The sequence below is a fragment of the Oncorhynchus masou genome, chromosome 7 (genome assembly GCF_036934945.1).
Source record: "Oncorhynchus masou masou isolate Uvic2021 chromosome 7, UVic_Omas_1.1, whole genome shotgun sequence".
Taxonomy (NCBI): Eukaryota; Metazoa; Chordata; class Actinopteri; order Salmoniformes; family Salmonidae; genus Oncorhynchus; species Oncorhynchus masou.
In genome coordinates this window covers 28,387,220-28,405,556 of record NC_088218.1, presented here as the reverse complement: position 1 = coordinate 28,405,556, position 18,337 = coordinate 28,387,220, and the positions used below count along the sequence as shown (strand labels likewise).

General features: G+C 43.2%; 1 protein-coding gene across 1 annotated transcript in view; it reads left to right on the top strand.

The window, feature by feature from the left end:
• Nucleotides 1–10,531, top strand: part of LOC135543099 (neural cell adhesion molecule 2-like) — a 423,699-nt gene extending 413,168 nt beyond the window's left edge. The window contains exons 14-15 of the mRNA XM_064970177.1: nt 8,351–8,525; nt 10,227–10,531. Of these exons, the coding sequence (XP_064826249.1) occupies nt 8,351–8,525; nt 10,227–10,531 (480 nt within the window). The remainder of the gene's footprint in view (nt 1–8,350; nt 8,526–10,226) is intronic.
• The last annotated feature ends 7,806 nt before the right edge of the window (nt 10,532–18,337 follow it).

The following is an 18,337-nucleotide window of genomic DNA, read 5'->3' as shown; positions in this document are numbered from 1 at the left end:
CATGCCAGAGAACTCAATCTTAGTTTCATCAAACCAGAGAATCTTGTTTCTCATGGTCTGAGAGTCCTTTAGATGCCATTTGGAAAACTCCAAGCAGGCTGTAATGTGCCTTTTACTGAGCAGTGGCTTCTGTCTGGCCACTCTACCATAAATGCCAGATTAGGCTCCTTGAGTGGTGCAGTGGTCTAAGATACTGCATCCCAGTGCAAGAGGCATCACTACAGTACCTGGTTCAAATCCAGACTGCATCACATCCAGATGTGTTTGGGAGTACCATAGGGGTATGCACAATTGGCCCAGGGTAGGCCATCATTGTAAATTAGAATTGTTTTCTTAACTGACTGTCCTAGTTAAATAAATAAAAACATTAATTGGTGGAGTGCTGCAGAGATGTGTGTCCTTCTGGAAAGTTCTCCAATCTCCACAGAGGAACTCTGGAGCTCTGTCAGTGACCATTGGGTTCTTGGTCACCATCCTGAACAAAGCCCTTCACCCCTGATTTTTATACCAGGTGGGCCAGTTGAGAACAAATTCTAATTACAGTTTGGCCAACCAGCCAGCTCTAGGAAGAGTCTTAGTGGTTCCAAATGTCTTCCATTTAAGAATGATGCAAGCCAATGTGGTCTTGGGGACCTTCAATGCTGCAGAAATGTTTTGGTACCCTTCCCCAGTTCTGTGCCTCGACACAACCCTGTCTCCAAGCTCTACAGACAATTCCTTTAACCTCAGGCCTTGGTTTCTGCTCTGACATGCAATGTCAACTGTGGGACCTTATATAGACATGTGTGTGCCTTTCCAAATCATGTCCATCAATTGAATTTACTACAGGTGGACTCCAATCAAGTTGCAGAAACCTCTCAAGGATAATCAATGGAAACAGGATGCACCTGAGATCAATTTCAAGTCTCATAGCTAAGGGTCTGTATACTTATGTAAATACGTTTTTTCAGTTTTTTATTTTTATATATTTGCCAAAAAATCTAAAAACCTGTTTTTACTCTGTCATTATGGGGTATTGTGTGTAGATTGATAACTTTTTTTAAATCAATTTTAGAATAAGGCTGTATTGTAAAAAAAAGAAGAAAAAAAGGAAAATGTCAAGGGGCTTGAATACTTTCCGAATGCACTGTATGTGTCCATTTCAATCTATGCAAGAATCGGTATGCATGATTTGTCACCAGTACTTGGAAATATGTGAATAAAAATTACTGAATTATCGCCAGACAACCAATTTTCCACAAACGAAGTTGGGCTTGCCGGTGTTATGATACTGATGATTTGTCGTCACAGATGGTTTGCTTGCATTTCTACCATTGCGACTAGATGGAGTAGCTTGGCCTACAGCAGCTCTAGTGGTCGCATCGGGGACAACAGTTAGCATTGTAACTAAGCATAAGCCTAACCCTTTTCCTTAACCTTAACATTATTCTCTTATACTCCTACTTAAATTCACCTAACCTGATGCGTTAGTTCCCCTAACCCAGGGGTAGGAAAATCCAGTCCTCAAGGGCCTGATTGGTGTCAGTTTTGCCCCAGCTCCAGCTAACACACCTGACTCCAATGCTCACCTAATCATGATCTTCAGATAAGAATGCAATTTGATTAATCAGCTGTGTTTGCTAGGGATGGAGAAAAAGTGTGACACCAATCAGGCCCTTGAGGACTGGAGTTGCTCACCCCTGCCCTAACCTGCCACGCTAATTCACCTGACCTGCTTTGTAAACAAACTATCCCTTGGAGACAAATCATCAGTACCACCACACCGACAGCCAATCACATCACCACTGACACGCACTTAGAGCCATTCAGTGTTGTTGTTTATGTATGTAGCTAGTAGGCTAAGCTGTGGCATTAATGTCCTTCAAAAGGAGCCAACTCACAAATGCAGAAGTTCTGGAGATTTTGGTGAATTCTGACAATGAGTCTGAGTATGAAAGTGAGGAATCATACTCTGACAGTGACAGTGAGGAGCTGCCCGCCCCCCAACCTTCTGGTTGTTGAACCCTGAATCTGAGGACTCCTTGCCCACTGACGAAGTCCAAGGACCCCCCTCTGATGCTGGTGGTGCTGGAACTCTGTGGTAATTGGAAGGCCGCCAGCCATTTCACCCCTCCTGGCCTTGCAGTTGGCTTTGATGTGTCCCAGTCTGGAGTGCAAAGCCGGCTTGCCCTCTCCCTCCGAGGCGGAGTGCTTCAAGCTGTTTCTTACAGAGGAGCTGGTGCGAAACATAATTGAGGAGACCAATCACTATGCCTTGGAGCTACAGGAGAAGAGAGATCCACATGAATGGTGGAACACCTCATGGGACAGAGATAGGTCAAACCAGATTGTGGGCTTATGGCACCAGAGAAGAAGACATACGTTTTACGTACCCCGAGCCGATTGTGTTTTTTTTTGTTTATTTGCATTGTTTGTAACTGTCACGCCCTGGTCAAAATATATTATATTTATCTTCATTTATTTGGTGAGGCCAGGGTGTGACATGGGTTATTGTGGTGTGTTTTTGTCTTGGGGTTTTTGTGGGGCGTATAGTATAGTCTATGGCTGCCTGAGGCGGTTCTCAATCAGAGTCAGGTGATTATCGTTGTCTCTGATTGGGAATCATATTTAGGCAGCCATATTCTGTGTGTGTTTTCGTGGGTGATTGTTCCTGTCTCTGTGTCTTCACCAGATAGGACTGTTTAGGTTTTCACGTTCCGTTTGTTGTTTTTGTATTGTTCGTGTTTTTTTGTTCTTCATTAAACATGTCTCATAAATACCACGCTGCATTTTGGTCCGCTCCTCCTTCAACAGAAGAAAGCCGCTACAGTAACTTGTTTTTTTACTTACTTTGTACATAATGTTGCCGCTACCGTGTCTTATGATCGGAGATAACTTGGAGACATCAGGACTGCGATTATTCTCCATGGACTAGCAGAATTCCTTTTTTCCTTTCACAACTCTGACGAGCCCGACGCGAAGGATATACTGCTTCCTCAGGAACAGGCCCCGATCCCGGAAGAAAAGGTGGAGAAAGAGGGGCCAAAGGGTGGGTTTCCTTCTGAGAATTTGTAGGCACTCCAATAACCCCCCCCCCTTTCCTCCATTCTGCTAGCAAACGTGTAGTCCTTGGAGAATAAAATCGACGAGTTACGAGGAAGATTAAACTACCAACAGGACATTAAAAACAGGTAACATCTTATGCTTCACGGAGTCGTGGCTGAACGACAACAATATCAACATACAGCTGGCTGATTATACGATGTACCGGCAGGATAGAACAGCGGCATCTGTTAAGATAAGGGGAAGCGGACTATGTATTTTTGTAAATAACAGCTGGTGCATGATATCTAAGGAAGTCTCAAGCTATTGCTCGCCTGAGGTAGAATATCTCATGATAAGCTGGAGACCACACCGTACTGAGAGAGTTTTCATTTGTATTCTTCATAGCTGTTTACATACCACCACAGTCAGAGGCTGGCACTAAGACAGCACTGAATGAGCTGTATTCCACCATAAACAAACAAGAAAACGCTCACCCAGAGGTGGCGCTCCTAGTAGCCAGGGACTTTAATGCAGGGAAACTTACATTCGTTTTACCAAATTTCTATCAGCATGTGAAATGTGCAACCAGAGGACAAAGAGCCCCGTACCACCTACACTCAGCAGAGACACATGCAAAGCTCTCCCTCACCCTCCATTTTTCAAATCTGATCCTCCTGATTCCTGTTTACAAGCAAAAATTAAGGCAGGAAGCACCAGTGACTAGATCAATAAAAAAGTGGTCAGAGGAAGCAGATGCTAAGCTACAGGCCTGTTTTTCTAGCACAGACTGGAATATGTTATGGGATTCCTCCGATGGCATTGAGGAGTACACCACATCAGTCATTGGCTTCACCAATAAGTGCATTCATGATGTCGTCCCCACAGTGACCGTACGTACATACCCCAACCAGAAGCCATGGATTACAGGCAGCATCCGCACTGAGCTAAATGCTAGAGCTGCCGCTTTCAAGGACCGGGACTCTAACCCGGAAGCTTATAAGAAATCCCTCTATGCCCACCGACGAAGCATCAAACAGGCAAAGCGTCAATACAGGACTAAGATTGAATTGTACTACACCGGCTCATTGGATGTGGCAGAGTTTGCAAACCATTACAGACTACAAAGGGAAGCACAGCCGAGAGCTGTCCAGTGACACAAGCCTACGAGACGAGCTAAACTACTTATATGCTCGCCATGAGGCAAATAACACTGAAACATGCATGAGAGCACTAGCTGTTCTGGAAGACTGTGTGATTACGCTCTTCGCAGCCGATGTGAGTAAGACCTACCCCAGGTCAACATTCACAAAGCCGCAGGGTCAGACAGATTACCAGGACGTGTACTGCGAGCATGCGCTGATCAACTGGCAAGTGTTTTCACTGACATTTTCAGTCTCTCCCTGTCCGAGTCTGTAATACCAACATGTTTTAAGTAGACCACCATAGTGCCTGTGCCCAAGAACACTAAGACAACCTGCCTAAATGACTACCGACCCGTAACACCACTCTGTAGCCATGAAGTGCTTTGAAAGGCTGGTCATGGCTCACATCAACACCACCATTCCAGAAACCCTAGACCCACTCTAATTTGCATACTGCCTCACAGATGGCGCAATTGCTATTGCACTTCACGCTGCCCTCTCCCACCTGGACAAGAGGAAGACTTATGTAAGAATGCTGTTCATTGATTATAGCTCAGTGTTCAACACAATAGTGCCCTCTAAGCTCATCACTAAGCCCATGATCCAGGGACCGAACACCTCCTTCTGCAACTGGATCCTGGACTTCCTGACGGGCTGCTCCCAGGCGATGAGGGTAGGCCAAAACACATCTGCCACGCTGATCCTCATACACCGGGGCCCCTCAGGGGTCCGTGCTTAGTCCCCTCCTGTAATCCCTCTTCACCCACAACTGCATGGCCGTGCACGACTCCAACACCATCATTAAGTTTGCTGACAACATGATGGGTGTAGGCCTGATCACTTAAGACGATGAGACAGCCTATAGGGAAGAGGTCGGTGACCTGGCAGTGTGGTTCCAGAACAATAACCTCTCCCTCAATGTCAGGAAGACGAAAGGGCTGATCGTGGACTACAAGACATGTAGTGCCAAGCATGCCCCCATCCTCATTGACAGGGCTGTAGAGGAGTGGGTCGAGACCTTCAGGTTCCTTGGTGTCCACATCACTAAGGAGTTAACATGGTCCACAAACACCAAAACAGTCTTGAAGAAGGCACGACAATGGCTTTTCCCCCCTCAGGAGGCTGAAAATATTTTTCCTGGGCCCTCAGGTTGCTATGAGAATTGCAAATGTGTTTTACCTGCATTCTTAGTAGGGCATCACTAAGCCATTTCCTGTGCATTCCTTCATGTTGTGTTGAAAAAAGGAAAAGATCTTCTTTAAAAAAAAACGTTATTTTCAAGAGCAACTGGCCCTATAAGCCAACTAATCCCTTTCAAAACATGTCAACAAATCATGCCCCCTTTTGCCAAGCTCATGTGTGGTCTACTCAGTGACACCCACAGAACACAACTTTTAGCGTTGTACCTCATATTGCAGGACTCTGAAAAGACTGTGAAATGAGCCATAGTAAGCTTATCAGTCAACCTACTATGTGTATCCTATTGGACATTCGTATTGCATTGTACAGCCTTACCTTTGGATTGTGGATCAATGAAATAGGGTCGTCAAAATCCCTCAATAAGAGCTGTGACACTAATATTTATGTAAACTCTTCACAGTTGTGATCTGTGGGTGTCGCTAAGTAGACTGATACTCTATTTCATTGATCCATAGGTAAGGCTTTACAGTGAAATATAGGTATGCCCCCCAGGCAATTCTGAAGTCTAATATATCCACAGTGCAATTAGCAGATTTTTACTTTTATTTGTCCAATTGACAAATTATTGTCTTTTGTTGAAATAACAACTTTCCAACCTTGTTGAGCATTTAGTCCAAATATGCATGATTCCACTCTTTGTATCCATTTACCCGCTCTTGTACTGCCTATTCATCCACAACTGCGTGGCTGCGCACGACTCCAACACCATCATTAAGTTTGTAGATGACATGACGGTGGTAGGCCTGATCCCGACGATGATAAGACAGCCTATAGGGAGGAGGTCAGAGACCTGGCATTGTGGTGCCATGACAACAAGCTCTCTCTCAATGTCAGCAAGACAAAGGAGCTGATTGTGGAGTACAGGAAACGGAGGGATGAGCACACCCCCATTCAAATTGATGGGGCTGTAGTGGAGCGGGTCGAGAGCTTCATGTTCCTCGGTGTCCACATCACTAAGGATCTATCAAGGTCCACACACACCAACACATTGTGAAGAAGGCACGACAATGCCTCTTCCCCTCCCTCAGGAGGCTGAAAAGATTTGGCATGGGCCCTCAGATCTACAACTGCACCAATTTTGGTGCATCCGATTTTGACTGGCTGCATCACCAGTTGGTATGGAAACTACTTGGCATCCGACTGCAAGGCTCTACAGAGGTTAGTAATTACGGCCCACTACATCACTGGGGCCGAGCTTCCTGCCATTCAGGAACTCTATACTATGCGGTATCAGAGGAAGGCCCTAAAAATTGTCAAAGACTCCAGCCACCGAAGTCATAGACTGTGCTACCGCATAGGAAGTGGCACGGATGCACTAAGTTTGGAACCAACACGACTCTGAACAGCTTCTACCCCAAGCCATAAGACTGCTAAATAGTTAACCAAATTGCTATCTGGACTAGCATTGACACTTCTTGCACTAACTCTTTTGACTCATCACACATGCTCCTCACACATTTTTCTCTCTGCTTTGCTCGGAAGTAAGAAACAAAGCATATCACTGTTAGTCTAAACCTGTTGTTTATTACGCATGTGACAAATAAAACTGGATTTGATTTGGATCTATTACAACGATGTTCTTGACTCTGGCTCAAAATAATATTTTCTCAGATTTTTCAGACAAACATAAAGGTTAGGAACACTCACAATGTAATTACGGTATGGCCATGGCCAAAAGTATGTGGACATCTGCTCGTCAAACATCTCATTCCAAAATCATGGGCATTAATATGGAGTTGGTCCCCCTTTTGCCAGCCTCCACTCTTCTGGAATGGCTTTCCGCTAGATGCTGGAACATTGCTGAGGGGACTTGCTTCCATTCAGCCACAAGAGCATTAGTGAGGCTCGCAGTCGGTGTACCAATCCAGCCAAAAGGTGTTTCATGGGGTTCAGTCCAGGGCTCTGTGCAGGTCAGTCAAGTTCTTCCACACTGATCTCAACAAACCATTTCTGTATGGACCTCACTTTTTGCCCGGGGGCATTGTCATGCAGATAGGAAAGGGCCTTCCCCCTAAATGTTGCCATAAAGTTGTAAGCACAGAATCGTTTGGAATGTAATTGTATGCTGTGGCGTTAAGATTTCCCTTCACTGGAACTAAGGGAATAAGCCCGAACAATGAAAAAGAGCCCCAGACCATTATTCCCCTTCCACCAAACTTTACATTTGGCGCTATGCAGCAATCTCTTGGCATCTGCAAAACCCAGTTGTGTCTGTTGGACTGCTAGATGGTGAAGTGTGATTCATCACTCCAGGGAACGTGTTTCCACTGCTCCAGAGTCCAAAGGCGGCAAGTTTTACACCACTCCGGCCGATGTCTTGTGTGCGGCTACTCAGCCATGGAAACTAATTTCATGAAGCACCCGACAAACAGTTATTGTGCTAACGTTGCTTCCAGAGGCGGTTTGGAACTTGGTAGTGATGAACTTCTGTGGCCTACCACTTCGCGGCTGAGCCGTTGTTGCTCCTAGATGTTTCCACTTCACAATAACAGCACTTACAGTTGACCAGTGCAGAACTTTGACAAACTGACTTGTTGGAAAGGTGGCATCCTATGACGGTGCAACATTGAAAGTCACAGTAAGGCCATTCTACTGTCAGTGTTTGTCTATGGAGATTGCATGGCTGTGTGCTCAATTTTAAAATACCTGTCAGCAACGGTTATAGCTGAAATAGCTGAATCCACACATTTTAAGGGGAGTGCACCTACTTTTGGCCATGTAGTGTACTTTGATCTATATTTGATTTGAATTTGAACATATAAAGATGAAGTGTATACAAAGTCTGTAACTTATTGAGCATACTTGTTCTCATACTGTCTTTAACACTCTCGCTCTCTCTCATCCCTACTTCTTTCCCCCTCCCTCCCTCAATACCCCGTTCCCCATCTAACCCTCTATCTCTCTCCCTTCCATATTCCCCTCCCCCTTTCTCTCTCTTTGCTTCTCTCCCTCTGCTCTGTCCACCTTCCTCCCCTTCTCCATAGGACAAGGAGGAGCAGTGGATGACGAAGCTGGTGTCGGGGCAGCATGACTTTGCCCTGCTGCAGCCGCTGCAGTGGAACATGCGCTACGAGGTGGAGATCACAGCTCGCAACGTCAAGGGCCTTTCGGAGCCCACCTTCTACCAGTTCTTCATGCCCCAGAAACCCGACATCATAGGTACACACAGTTGTGGGACCTGCATGTTCAAGCATGCATACACAGACCGACATGTGCACACATTATGACAAAAATCCTTAGACAAACACACACACAAAGACAGTTCTGCACACAGACAGACACTGACACTCACAGATGCCCGCACGCACACACACACACATACTAGTGGTGGCTGGTGACACTTTAAATGGGCAGGATGGGCTCATAGTAATGTCTGGAATGGAAGTAATGGAATGGTCTCAAACACATTACACAGCTGGTTTCCATGTGTTTGATACCATTCCATTTACTCCATTCCATCCATTATTATGAGCTGTCCTCCCCTTACCAGCCTCCTGTGACACACACTGCTGGGCGCAAACACATACAGTGCCTTCGGAAAGTATTCAGACCCCTTGTTACAGCCTTATTCTAAAAGCAAACTACACACAATACCCCATAATGAGAAAGCGAAAACAGGTTTTTAGAAATGTTTGCCAATGTATTAAAAATAAAAACAGAAATACCTTATTTACATAGGTATTCAGCTCCTTTGCTATGAGACCCGCAATTGATCCAAGGTGCCTCCTGTTTCCATCCTATCCTTGAGATGTTACTACAAGTTGATTAGAGTACACCTGTGGTAAATTCAATTGATTGATCAGGATTTGGAAAGGTACAAACCTGTCTATATAAGGTCCCACATTTGACATTGCATGTCAGAGCAACTACCAAGCCATGAGGTCGAAGGAATTGTCCGTAGAGCTCCAAGACAGGATTGTGTCGAGGCACAGATCAGGGCAAGGGTACCCAAAAAATTAATTGAAGCATTGAAGGTTTTCATGAACACAGTTCATTCTTAAATGGAAGATGTTTGAACCACCAAGACTCTTCCTAATGCAGGCCGCCCAGCCAAACTGAGCAATCGCCTCTATGGCTTATTTATTGCCTATCTCTCTACTCTTCTACATTTGCACACACTGTACATAGCAATTGGCGGAGAAGGGCCTTGGTCAGGGTGGTGACCAAGAACCTGGTGGTCACTCTGTCAGAGATCTAGAGTTCCTCTGTGGAGATGGGAGAACCTTCCAGGAGGACCACCATCTCTGCAGCACTCCACCAATCAGGCCTTTATGGTAGAGTGGCCAGATAGAAGCCACTGCTCAGTAAAAGGCATATGACAGCCTGCTTGGAGTTTGCCAAACAGCACCTAAGACTCTCAGACCATGAGAAACAAGATTCTCTGGTCTGATGAAACTAAAATTAAACTATTTGGCCAGAATGCCAAGCGTCACGTCTGGAGGAAACCTGGCACCATCCCAATGGTGAAGCATGGTGGTGGCAGCAAATCAAAGTTGTAGACCTTACAGTGAAATGCTTACTTACAGGCTCTAACCAATAGTGCAAAAAAGGTATTAGGTGAACAATAGATAAGTAAAGAAATAAAACAACAGTAAAAAGACAGGCTATATACAGTCGCTAGGCTATAAAAGTAGCGAGGCTACATACAGACACCAGTTAGTCAGGCTGATTGAGGTAGTATGTACATGTAGATATGGTTAAAGTAACTATGCATATTTAATGAACAGATAGTAGCAGTAGCGTAAAAGAGGGGTTAGCGGTTGGTGGGTGGCGGGACACAATGCAGATAGCCCGGTTAGCCAATGTGCGGGAGTACTGGTTGGTCAGCTCAATGACTCATGCTGTGGGGATGTTTTTCAGCTGCAGGGACTCTGAGACTAGTCAGGATCGAGGCAAATATGAACACAGCAAAGTACAGAGAGATCCTTGATGAAAACCTGCTCCAGAGCGCTCAGGACCTTAGACTGGGTCGAAGGTTCACCTTCCAACAGGATAATGACCCTAATGACACAGCCAAGACAACGCAGGACTGGCTTCAGGAAAGGTCTCTAAATGTCCTCTCTAGCCAGATCCCGGACTTGAACTCGATCGAACATCTCTGGAGAGACCTCAAAATAGATGCGCAGCAACACTCCCCATCAAACCTGACAGACTCAGTGCTGTAATCACTGCCAAATGTGCTTCAACAAAGTACTGAGAAAAGAGTCTGAATACCTATGTAAATGTGATATATCAGTTTTTCATTTTTTATAAATGGGAAAAACATTCTAAAACCTGTTTTTGCTTTGTCATTATGGGGTTTTGTGTGTAGATTAATGGGGGGGAAAAAATACTGAATCAATTGTAGAATAAGGCTATAACGTAACAAAATGTGGAAAAAGTCAAGGGGTCCGAATACTTTCTGAAGGCACTGTACTGTCCCTACTCACCCAGGTAAACCCACTGTAGAGTTATGAGCACACACTCAAATCACCTTCTATTGGGGTTATGTGTGGGCAAAGGGAGCAGGATCAAACGCAGAGAGCGTTGGTTTGATTAGGCCATGCTGTTTGATAAGCATATCTGTCTGGGCCTCTCAATGTTCCTGGGAGAGAAGAGGCCGACTGTAGGATGCTTATCATTATCAAACCGTCCCCAGAGTTTTATGTAAGACCACACACATACACAAACCATCACAAAGGGAACAGTTTACAGTGAATCACCACTTCCATACTCCCCTCTGTGGAGCCTGATTCTTTTTGTAGCTTAGGTCGTTTCTGCTGCTGCTCATGAAGGAGCGACTGTTTGCCTCTCTCATTACTGGAGTGGCTAAACTGTGTGTGTGTGTGTGTGTGTGTGTGTGTGTGTGTGTGTGTGTGTGTGTGTGTGTGTGTGTGTGTGTGTGTGTGTGTGTGTGTGTGTGTGTGTGTGTGTGTGTGTGTGTGTGTGTGTGTGTGTGCTGCTCCATGGAAAACAAGGCTGCGAACACAGTGCTGAAGCTGAGTCACTTCGAATGGCTGTCTCCTCTCGATAGCAAACAGAGGGTGAGAGAGACCGGGGGCAAAAAAACAACAACAAATCGTTTACTTTTAATCCCAGTTTATTTCCTGTTGAAGGGTCAACTGAGAGGGAAAGGAGTGGCCAAAATTGACCAATGACAATGGAGTCCTGTCACCTGTCAGTATTCGTCATTAATCGCCATCCGTGGGGTCTATTCAGGAGGTTGAAATGTTAAAGAAAAATAAGATAAATGTATTATGTAGAATATATATGGTTGTCTGTTGAATAGGGATTCGTGACAGTTCTATTCATTATATTTATTACTGCAACCTTCTGAATAGTTCCCTCCACTGAACACATCCAAATTGTTTGACTTTTGATATTGTAGTGACACCATTAAGATGCCTACCTGCAGTCTATCTGATATGCTGTATAACCTCCAAGGATCTACTATATGCCTCTCTCTGTGTTTCTTTTCTAAACAATCTCTATTCAATTCTCCCTCTTCATGCATTATGCAGTCCCTGGGTCTGAAATGGTTGCTTTTCTTTTTTCCGCCTCTCCTCCCTTTCTTTCTCTCTCCTAGATTGTCTTGCAATGAACTGCCACTACACCTCCCCTCTCCCGTACTTTTTCCATCCATGAACTCCCCTTTGAAAAACGTCATTGATTGCCACTCTGCCCTTGGTTCCATTCCCTCTATCCTTCTTAAATCATAGCACCACTCACTTTAGACCTCCTGAATCACTATAGAGTCTTCCCTATTTCCCTCCTAAATCCTGTCTCTTCCCGGCTGTTTCTTTTTGAATGATCTACCTTCTGTAGGATTTTTGGCATCCGTCTTGGTTTTATGCCCCCTATGTGTTTACCATATGGCCTGATGGATGTGAATGGAACGGAACATTTTGTATGTTGAATGATATGGCGAGTGTTTGTCTCTGTTTAAAGCTACCAAAGAGGTAATCATTCTCCTGTACAATATCATATACTACTCACTTCTAACACACACCAGTGGTGCTGGTTTAAATACATTGAAAAGAACATAACAGAAACGCCCGCAAACTATGTGCTCCTTATAACACCTTTAAAGGATCATTAAAGTTGTAAGTTGAACCACTCTTCACTGGTAATGTAAACTTCTAAAATATTCCCCTTGATTTTGGAAGAATACAACATATGCATGCTTAAACTATTGTAGTACAACGCTACTGTTGCTATCAAAATAATATGCCCATTTATGTAACTGCAGCTCTCATGAATTCCATTTCTTTTTTCAGGGGAAAACAAGACAAGGTGATGTACAGCCAATTATCTTGAACACGCCCTACCCCCCCCCCCCCCAAAAAAAAACCTCACAAGCCTGTACATACAAAACACTCAACAATGTTGCAATACATTTTTTCATCAAGAGTAATTTCAGTTTGGAAATTATGTTGGGGAAGCAGCCTCGAAATGCTGTGAAAATGTCTACTTTCTTACGGAGCCACTGAGGGATCATGGTGGAGACAAAAAGACTGGCAGGCAAATCCGTTCCCTAGTTTTTTTTATCCATTCCCTCAGATGTTTTATTTGTTCAATGTTCTCCTTGTGTCGACTAATATGTTGTTCCTACTTGCCGAAAACATATGGCAGCATATATATATATATATAGCATATATACATATATATCATTATATTTAGTAAATTACATGTTTCAAATGGTGATGATTACTTAACATTTAATAGCTTATTTCCTGTTTCAGTGTTTTCATAAGCCTCCAAATCATAAGGGCAAATAATAGGTAACGGGTGTGGAAACCCCCTCAATTAACCAAAGTAATTTCAGTCATAACTGAATGATGGACAGTACCAGTCAAACGTTTGGACAAAAAAGTGTAAATATATATACATTTGAGATTCTTCAAAGTAGTCACTCTTTGCCCTGATGACAGCATTGCACACTTGGCATTCTCTCAACCAGCTTCATGAGGTAGTCACCTGGAATGCATTTCAATTAACAGGTGTGCCTTTTTAAAAGTTAATTAGTGGAATTTCTTTCCTTCTTAATGCGTTTGAGCCAATCAGTTGTGTTGTGACAAGGTATGGGGTGGCATACAGAAGATAGCACCATTTTGGTAACAGACCAAGTTCATATGACAAGAACAGCTCAAATAAGCAAATAGAGAAGACAGTTCATCATTACTTTAATTAAGACATGAAAGTCAGTCAATTTCAAGAACTTTGAGCGTTTCTTCAAGTGCAAAAACCATCAAGCACTATAATGATACTGGTACTCATGAGGACCACCACAGGAAAGTAAGACCCAGAGTTACATCTGCTGCAGAGGATAAGTTATTAGAGTTAGCAGCATCAGATATTACAGCCCAAATAAATGCTTCACAGAATTCAAGTAACAGACACATCTCAACATCAACTGTTCTGTGAAGACTACATGAATCAGGCATCATGGTCGAATTGTTACAAAGAAACCACTGCTAAAGGACACCAATAAGAAGAAGATACTTGCTTGGGCCAAGAAATACGAGCAATGGACATAAGACCCGTGCAAATCTGTCCTTTGGTCAGGTTGATTCCAACTTTGAGATTTTTGGTTCTAACCGCTGTGTCTTTGTGACAAGCAGAGTAGGTGAACAGATGATCTCTGCATGTGTGATTCCCACAGTGAAGCATGGGAGAGGAGGTGTGATGTGGGGGTGCCTTGCTGGTGTCTGTGATTAATTAAAAATTCAAGGCACACTTAACCAGCATGGCTACCACAGCATTCTGCAGCGATACGCAATCCCATCTGGTTTGTGCTTAGTGGGGCTATCATTTGTTTTTCAACAGGACAATGACCCAACACACCTCCAGGCTGTGTAAGGGCTATTTGACCAAGAAGGAGGGTGATGGGGTGCTGCATCAGATGACCTGGCCTCCACAATCATCCGACCTCAACCCAATTGAGATGGTTTAGGATGAGTTGGACAGCAGAGTGAAGGAAAAGCAGTCAACAAGTGCTCAGCATAATGCCAAGAGTGTGCAAAGCTGTCATCAAGGCAAAGGGTGGCTACTTTGAAGAATCTGAAATATAAAACATATTTTGATTTGTTTAAAAAATGTTGGTTACTACATGATTCCATATGTGTTTCTTCATAGTTTTGATACCTTCACTATTATTCTACGATGTAGAAAATCTTACCTGAATTAGTGCTTGTGTCCTTTTGACTGGTACTGTATGTTTACACTTTGTGCAAACTCGCATTTATGCAGCTTGGACAACATGAACAGTTGTCAATCTTTGTGTGCTTACCCCTCATGCATAAAGTTAGGGCCATATATAAGTCCAGTAAAATATGGTGCATCCAAGCACCTGGATGTGTTTATGTTGTTTACAATTGTGCATATGACTCATCTGAGGCAGAAAGGAAAGGCATGCAAATTTATTGTGCATCAAATTCCAAGAGGCTTCGGGGGTAAAATGTGCAGTTATGCGCTCTCATCACTGCGCTAGGCAGGTGAACATCTTGTGTGACGTAGCCAACCAGGCACTCTTTGTTCATAACTAAAACGGATAGCTATTTGCTTTGTTGCAATGACAATACATTCACCTGGAAATTAGCTAATTGCCAGGCTGGAGCAGGTTGTGAAAAAACACAATATAGAATATAGATATAGCACAGCTAAGGTCATGAAGCAGAGCCAGACAAAATTCCTGCCTAGGGATGAGAATGCATCATTGCACCATATTTGCACCTTGAGTGGTTTTAAATGCCCCTTTACTAATATGCCCTTATGATTGGGAGGCAAATGAAAATAAGCTATTGAATGGTCATTGATGTTGTTGGCCACGTGGGACCGTCATGATAGCCTACATAAAAAGAAGAGGGGACAAATACAAAATCAAAGGGAACAGATAAAAAGAAAGAGGGAACAGATTAACCTGGCTGTTTAATTTCTTCTCCGCCATGAACCCTAAGGGGCTCCATACTTTCTCTAACATTTCTAGGCAATAATCCCTGCTGGGGCCTCTGAATATGACAGAAACTCTCTGAAAGGACAGACCATGTCAAGTCACTATGATTACAGTCGTTTGGTTTTCAGGCGTCCCATTTAGGCGGCCATTGTGAGCCATTTGAGCTTTGTGATTTAACAAGTGGCTGATTCTAGGCCCTATCACTCTCCTTTCCCAGGAACACTTTTGTCTGTGCTTTACAGCAATCACCACATCACCGAGCCCAACTAACCGGCCCCATTTCGTTCCACAACCCTAGCGGCAATGAGGGTACTTTGCTCTTTAAAAGTGTGTTCGGCGGTAACGATTCGTTTGGGGCCTTTTCATGAGTCAGATCTCGGGGCCTTTTCATGAGTCATCATTCTTGACGAATTGTTGGAGAGTGGTTAAGGAGAGAAAGTGCCTGAACGTCTGTGTCTAATGTTTTTGTGACCTTTGGTCTTGGATGTGGAAGCGATGTAGTATACCGTATAAACGGAACGTTGTAAATGCACTGGGATAAAGTGTGAATTTTTGGTCAAGGCAATTATGTCTCGTAACTGCATGGAGAATGTTTAAAATGACATTATATAGTAGATATTATAATATTACATGCAATTCAAGCATTAAAGTGCAAAGTTATACACTTCTTAGTTTGCTTGAAATGGCATGAGAAGAATGATTTACAACAGTCTATGTTGCTCCGGACAGCACTCTAGTTTTAAACAACATTATAATAGTCTTTGATGGTTTTTCCGTTTCCTGATTATTGAAGTGTACTTCAGCTATGTTAAGGCTCTTTAATTCAGCCTTAGTAATGGTGGAGACTCATCATTCCTCTTATCTCTTAAATAAGAGGATCTGGTGTGGGTGTGCTGATTCTCTTCCAAGGCTTTCTCTAATGGAGTAGCAATATTTCCCCATGGCATAGAGCACAAATTGGACCCTCAAGTCTAGCTATGATGGCGTCACACTCACACACACACCCACTCACAGTGATGTTTATCCCTAAAAACCATTAGCACCCGCAAGTTTCCGCACAATCAATGGCTCCCGTTTTGTCATTGTTAATTGACCGACTACCTCTCAGATCTAATCAAGTCCAACTCAATGAGTGCTCGGGCCTAATGATGTCAGAGACGTAGCTGTATACGGATGGCTCCCACTCCGAGAGAGATGCAGGATGACTAGCATTAACAGACTATCAAATTGAGCCGGTAATGGGCTAATAAATCAAGAGCCAATAGGACGTGCTTTCAAGATTAATCACATGGAATAAGCAGACAGGGAAATTGATATACATCGCCATCGGTTTGATAGGATATAGAGTAGAAGACCAGAAAGACTCACAATTTGTGAATTTTAACAAACTGTCATTTCCGGTCTTTTCTGCTACGATGAGCTGATTTGTCACTGCTTGGATTATGAGGGTAAGATCAAAAGCTATAAGGTTTAGAGTTCTATCCTCTCACTGGGGCTCTGAAACTGATGTGGTCGCTGTTATTCTCAACGACCTCAAAGACATAATTCTTCACTCCGAAAGGAAGTAGTAGTAGTAGTTGTGTTTTGAAGCCGAACCCAGGTAATATATTTGGCGGAATAGATTGGAATGAATTTCGAACACACACAAGGTAGGCAGCTGGAGCAGCTAACCCCAGAGGCACTTGACAGCAGAACAAGACTTCTCCTTGTTCCCCTTTTCCGTTTTCCCTCCTTTTTTCTTTATTTTCATTGTCTTCAGTCGAGAGATTTAGCTACCCCGAGACCTTGAGACACCCCAGCTGTCATCGTTTGAACATTGCAAGGCACCTAATAGACATTTGTCTCTGTCAAGATTTGAATTACATTCACTTGGCGAGGATTCTTTTTCATTTCACCTTATTGCACAGCAAATTGGAAATCGGAGGTAAGAAAAGTAAAAAAGAGGTATGTATTTCCCCCTGGCTTCCTTCCTTCCTTGGTCCCGCTTATTTGAAATGTGTTGCTTCACGTCCATTGATTCCCTCCAATAATAAAGAGATCAAACCAGGCTCGCAATGGAATGCAAGGCAAACGACTGCTGAGCTAGTGGCTCAGGAAAGATTGATACGGTTTAATGAGTATGTGCCACTGTAAACTGATTTCTAGTTCATAGAGATGTCAGATTACAACCAGGTAAAAGTGTCCTTAATTATAACCCCCAAACTCTACGACATTAAAGTGATGCAATTATACTATCTTTTGTCTCTCTTTTTCTTCCTGTAATTGTCTTGATCGATAAGGATCTGCCCTGTCCTTCAAGAGGCAACAATTGAATAGGAAAGTTTTATTACTATGAATACAAGAAGTTTAAAGCCGTAGAAGGCCAGAGCCACCAGTCTCCAAACCAAAGGAGTGGATTGGACAGGAATCAGGATGTGTGCACAATGTGACTCAGCACAACAGTATAATACCCTTCTATGGCTATGACCAAATTCTGATAATGTGCTATTTAGAAGGTAACTAGGAGTAAATCAAAGTACATTGTGTCTCTTCTATGTCCTTAAATTATTATTTTCTCCATATCCTTTGTTAAGGATGGGTTTTTTAGCAATCATCCATTATTGTTCTGTTTTGTTTTTGTATGCGTATTCCATAGTTCTCTTTTCATAACACAATGGCTTTTGTGTGATTCTTTTATTCAATTGATTTTAATTGATTTAGTTAAATTCATCCTATGTTTGTTTAACTGTTTTATTACTACCAATGCTGAATTGATTGCATCCATTGACAAGGTCTTCAAGGCCTCACCTCTACCGCCAAAGGAAAACAGCTCCACATTAGGCTGTCTATTATTATTATTACTATTGTCTAAATCTATTGAATCTTTCACAAAGATTTGCCCTGACCAACCTTAAGATTCGCACTCAGAGCAGTTATCAGTAATCTGAACACATATGATTTTATACACAAACGAGTGTTGCATCAAAATATTTAAACAGACAATTGAACTGAGTTTTAATGCACTCAGAGCAAAATAGTTCAATACGACATTGCGCAGTTT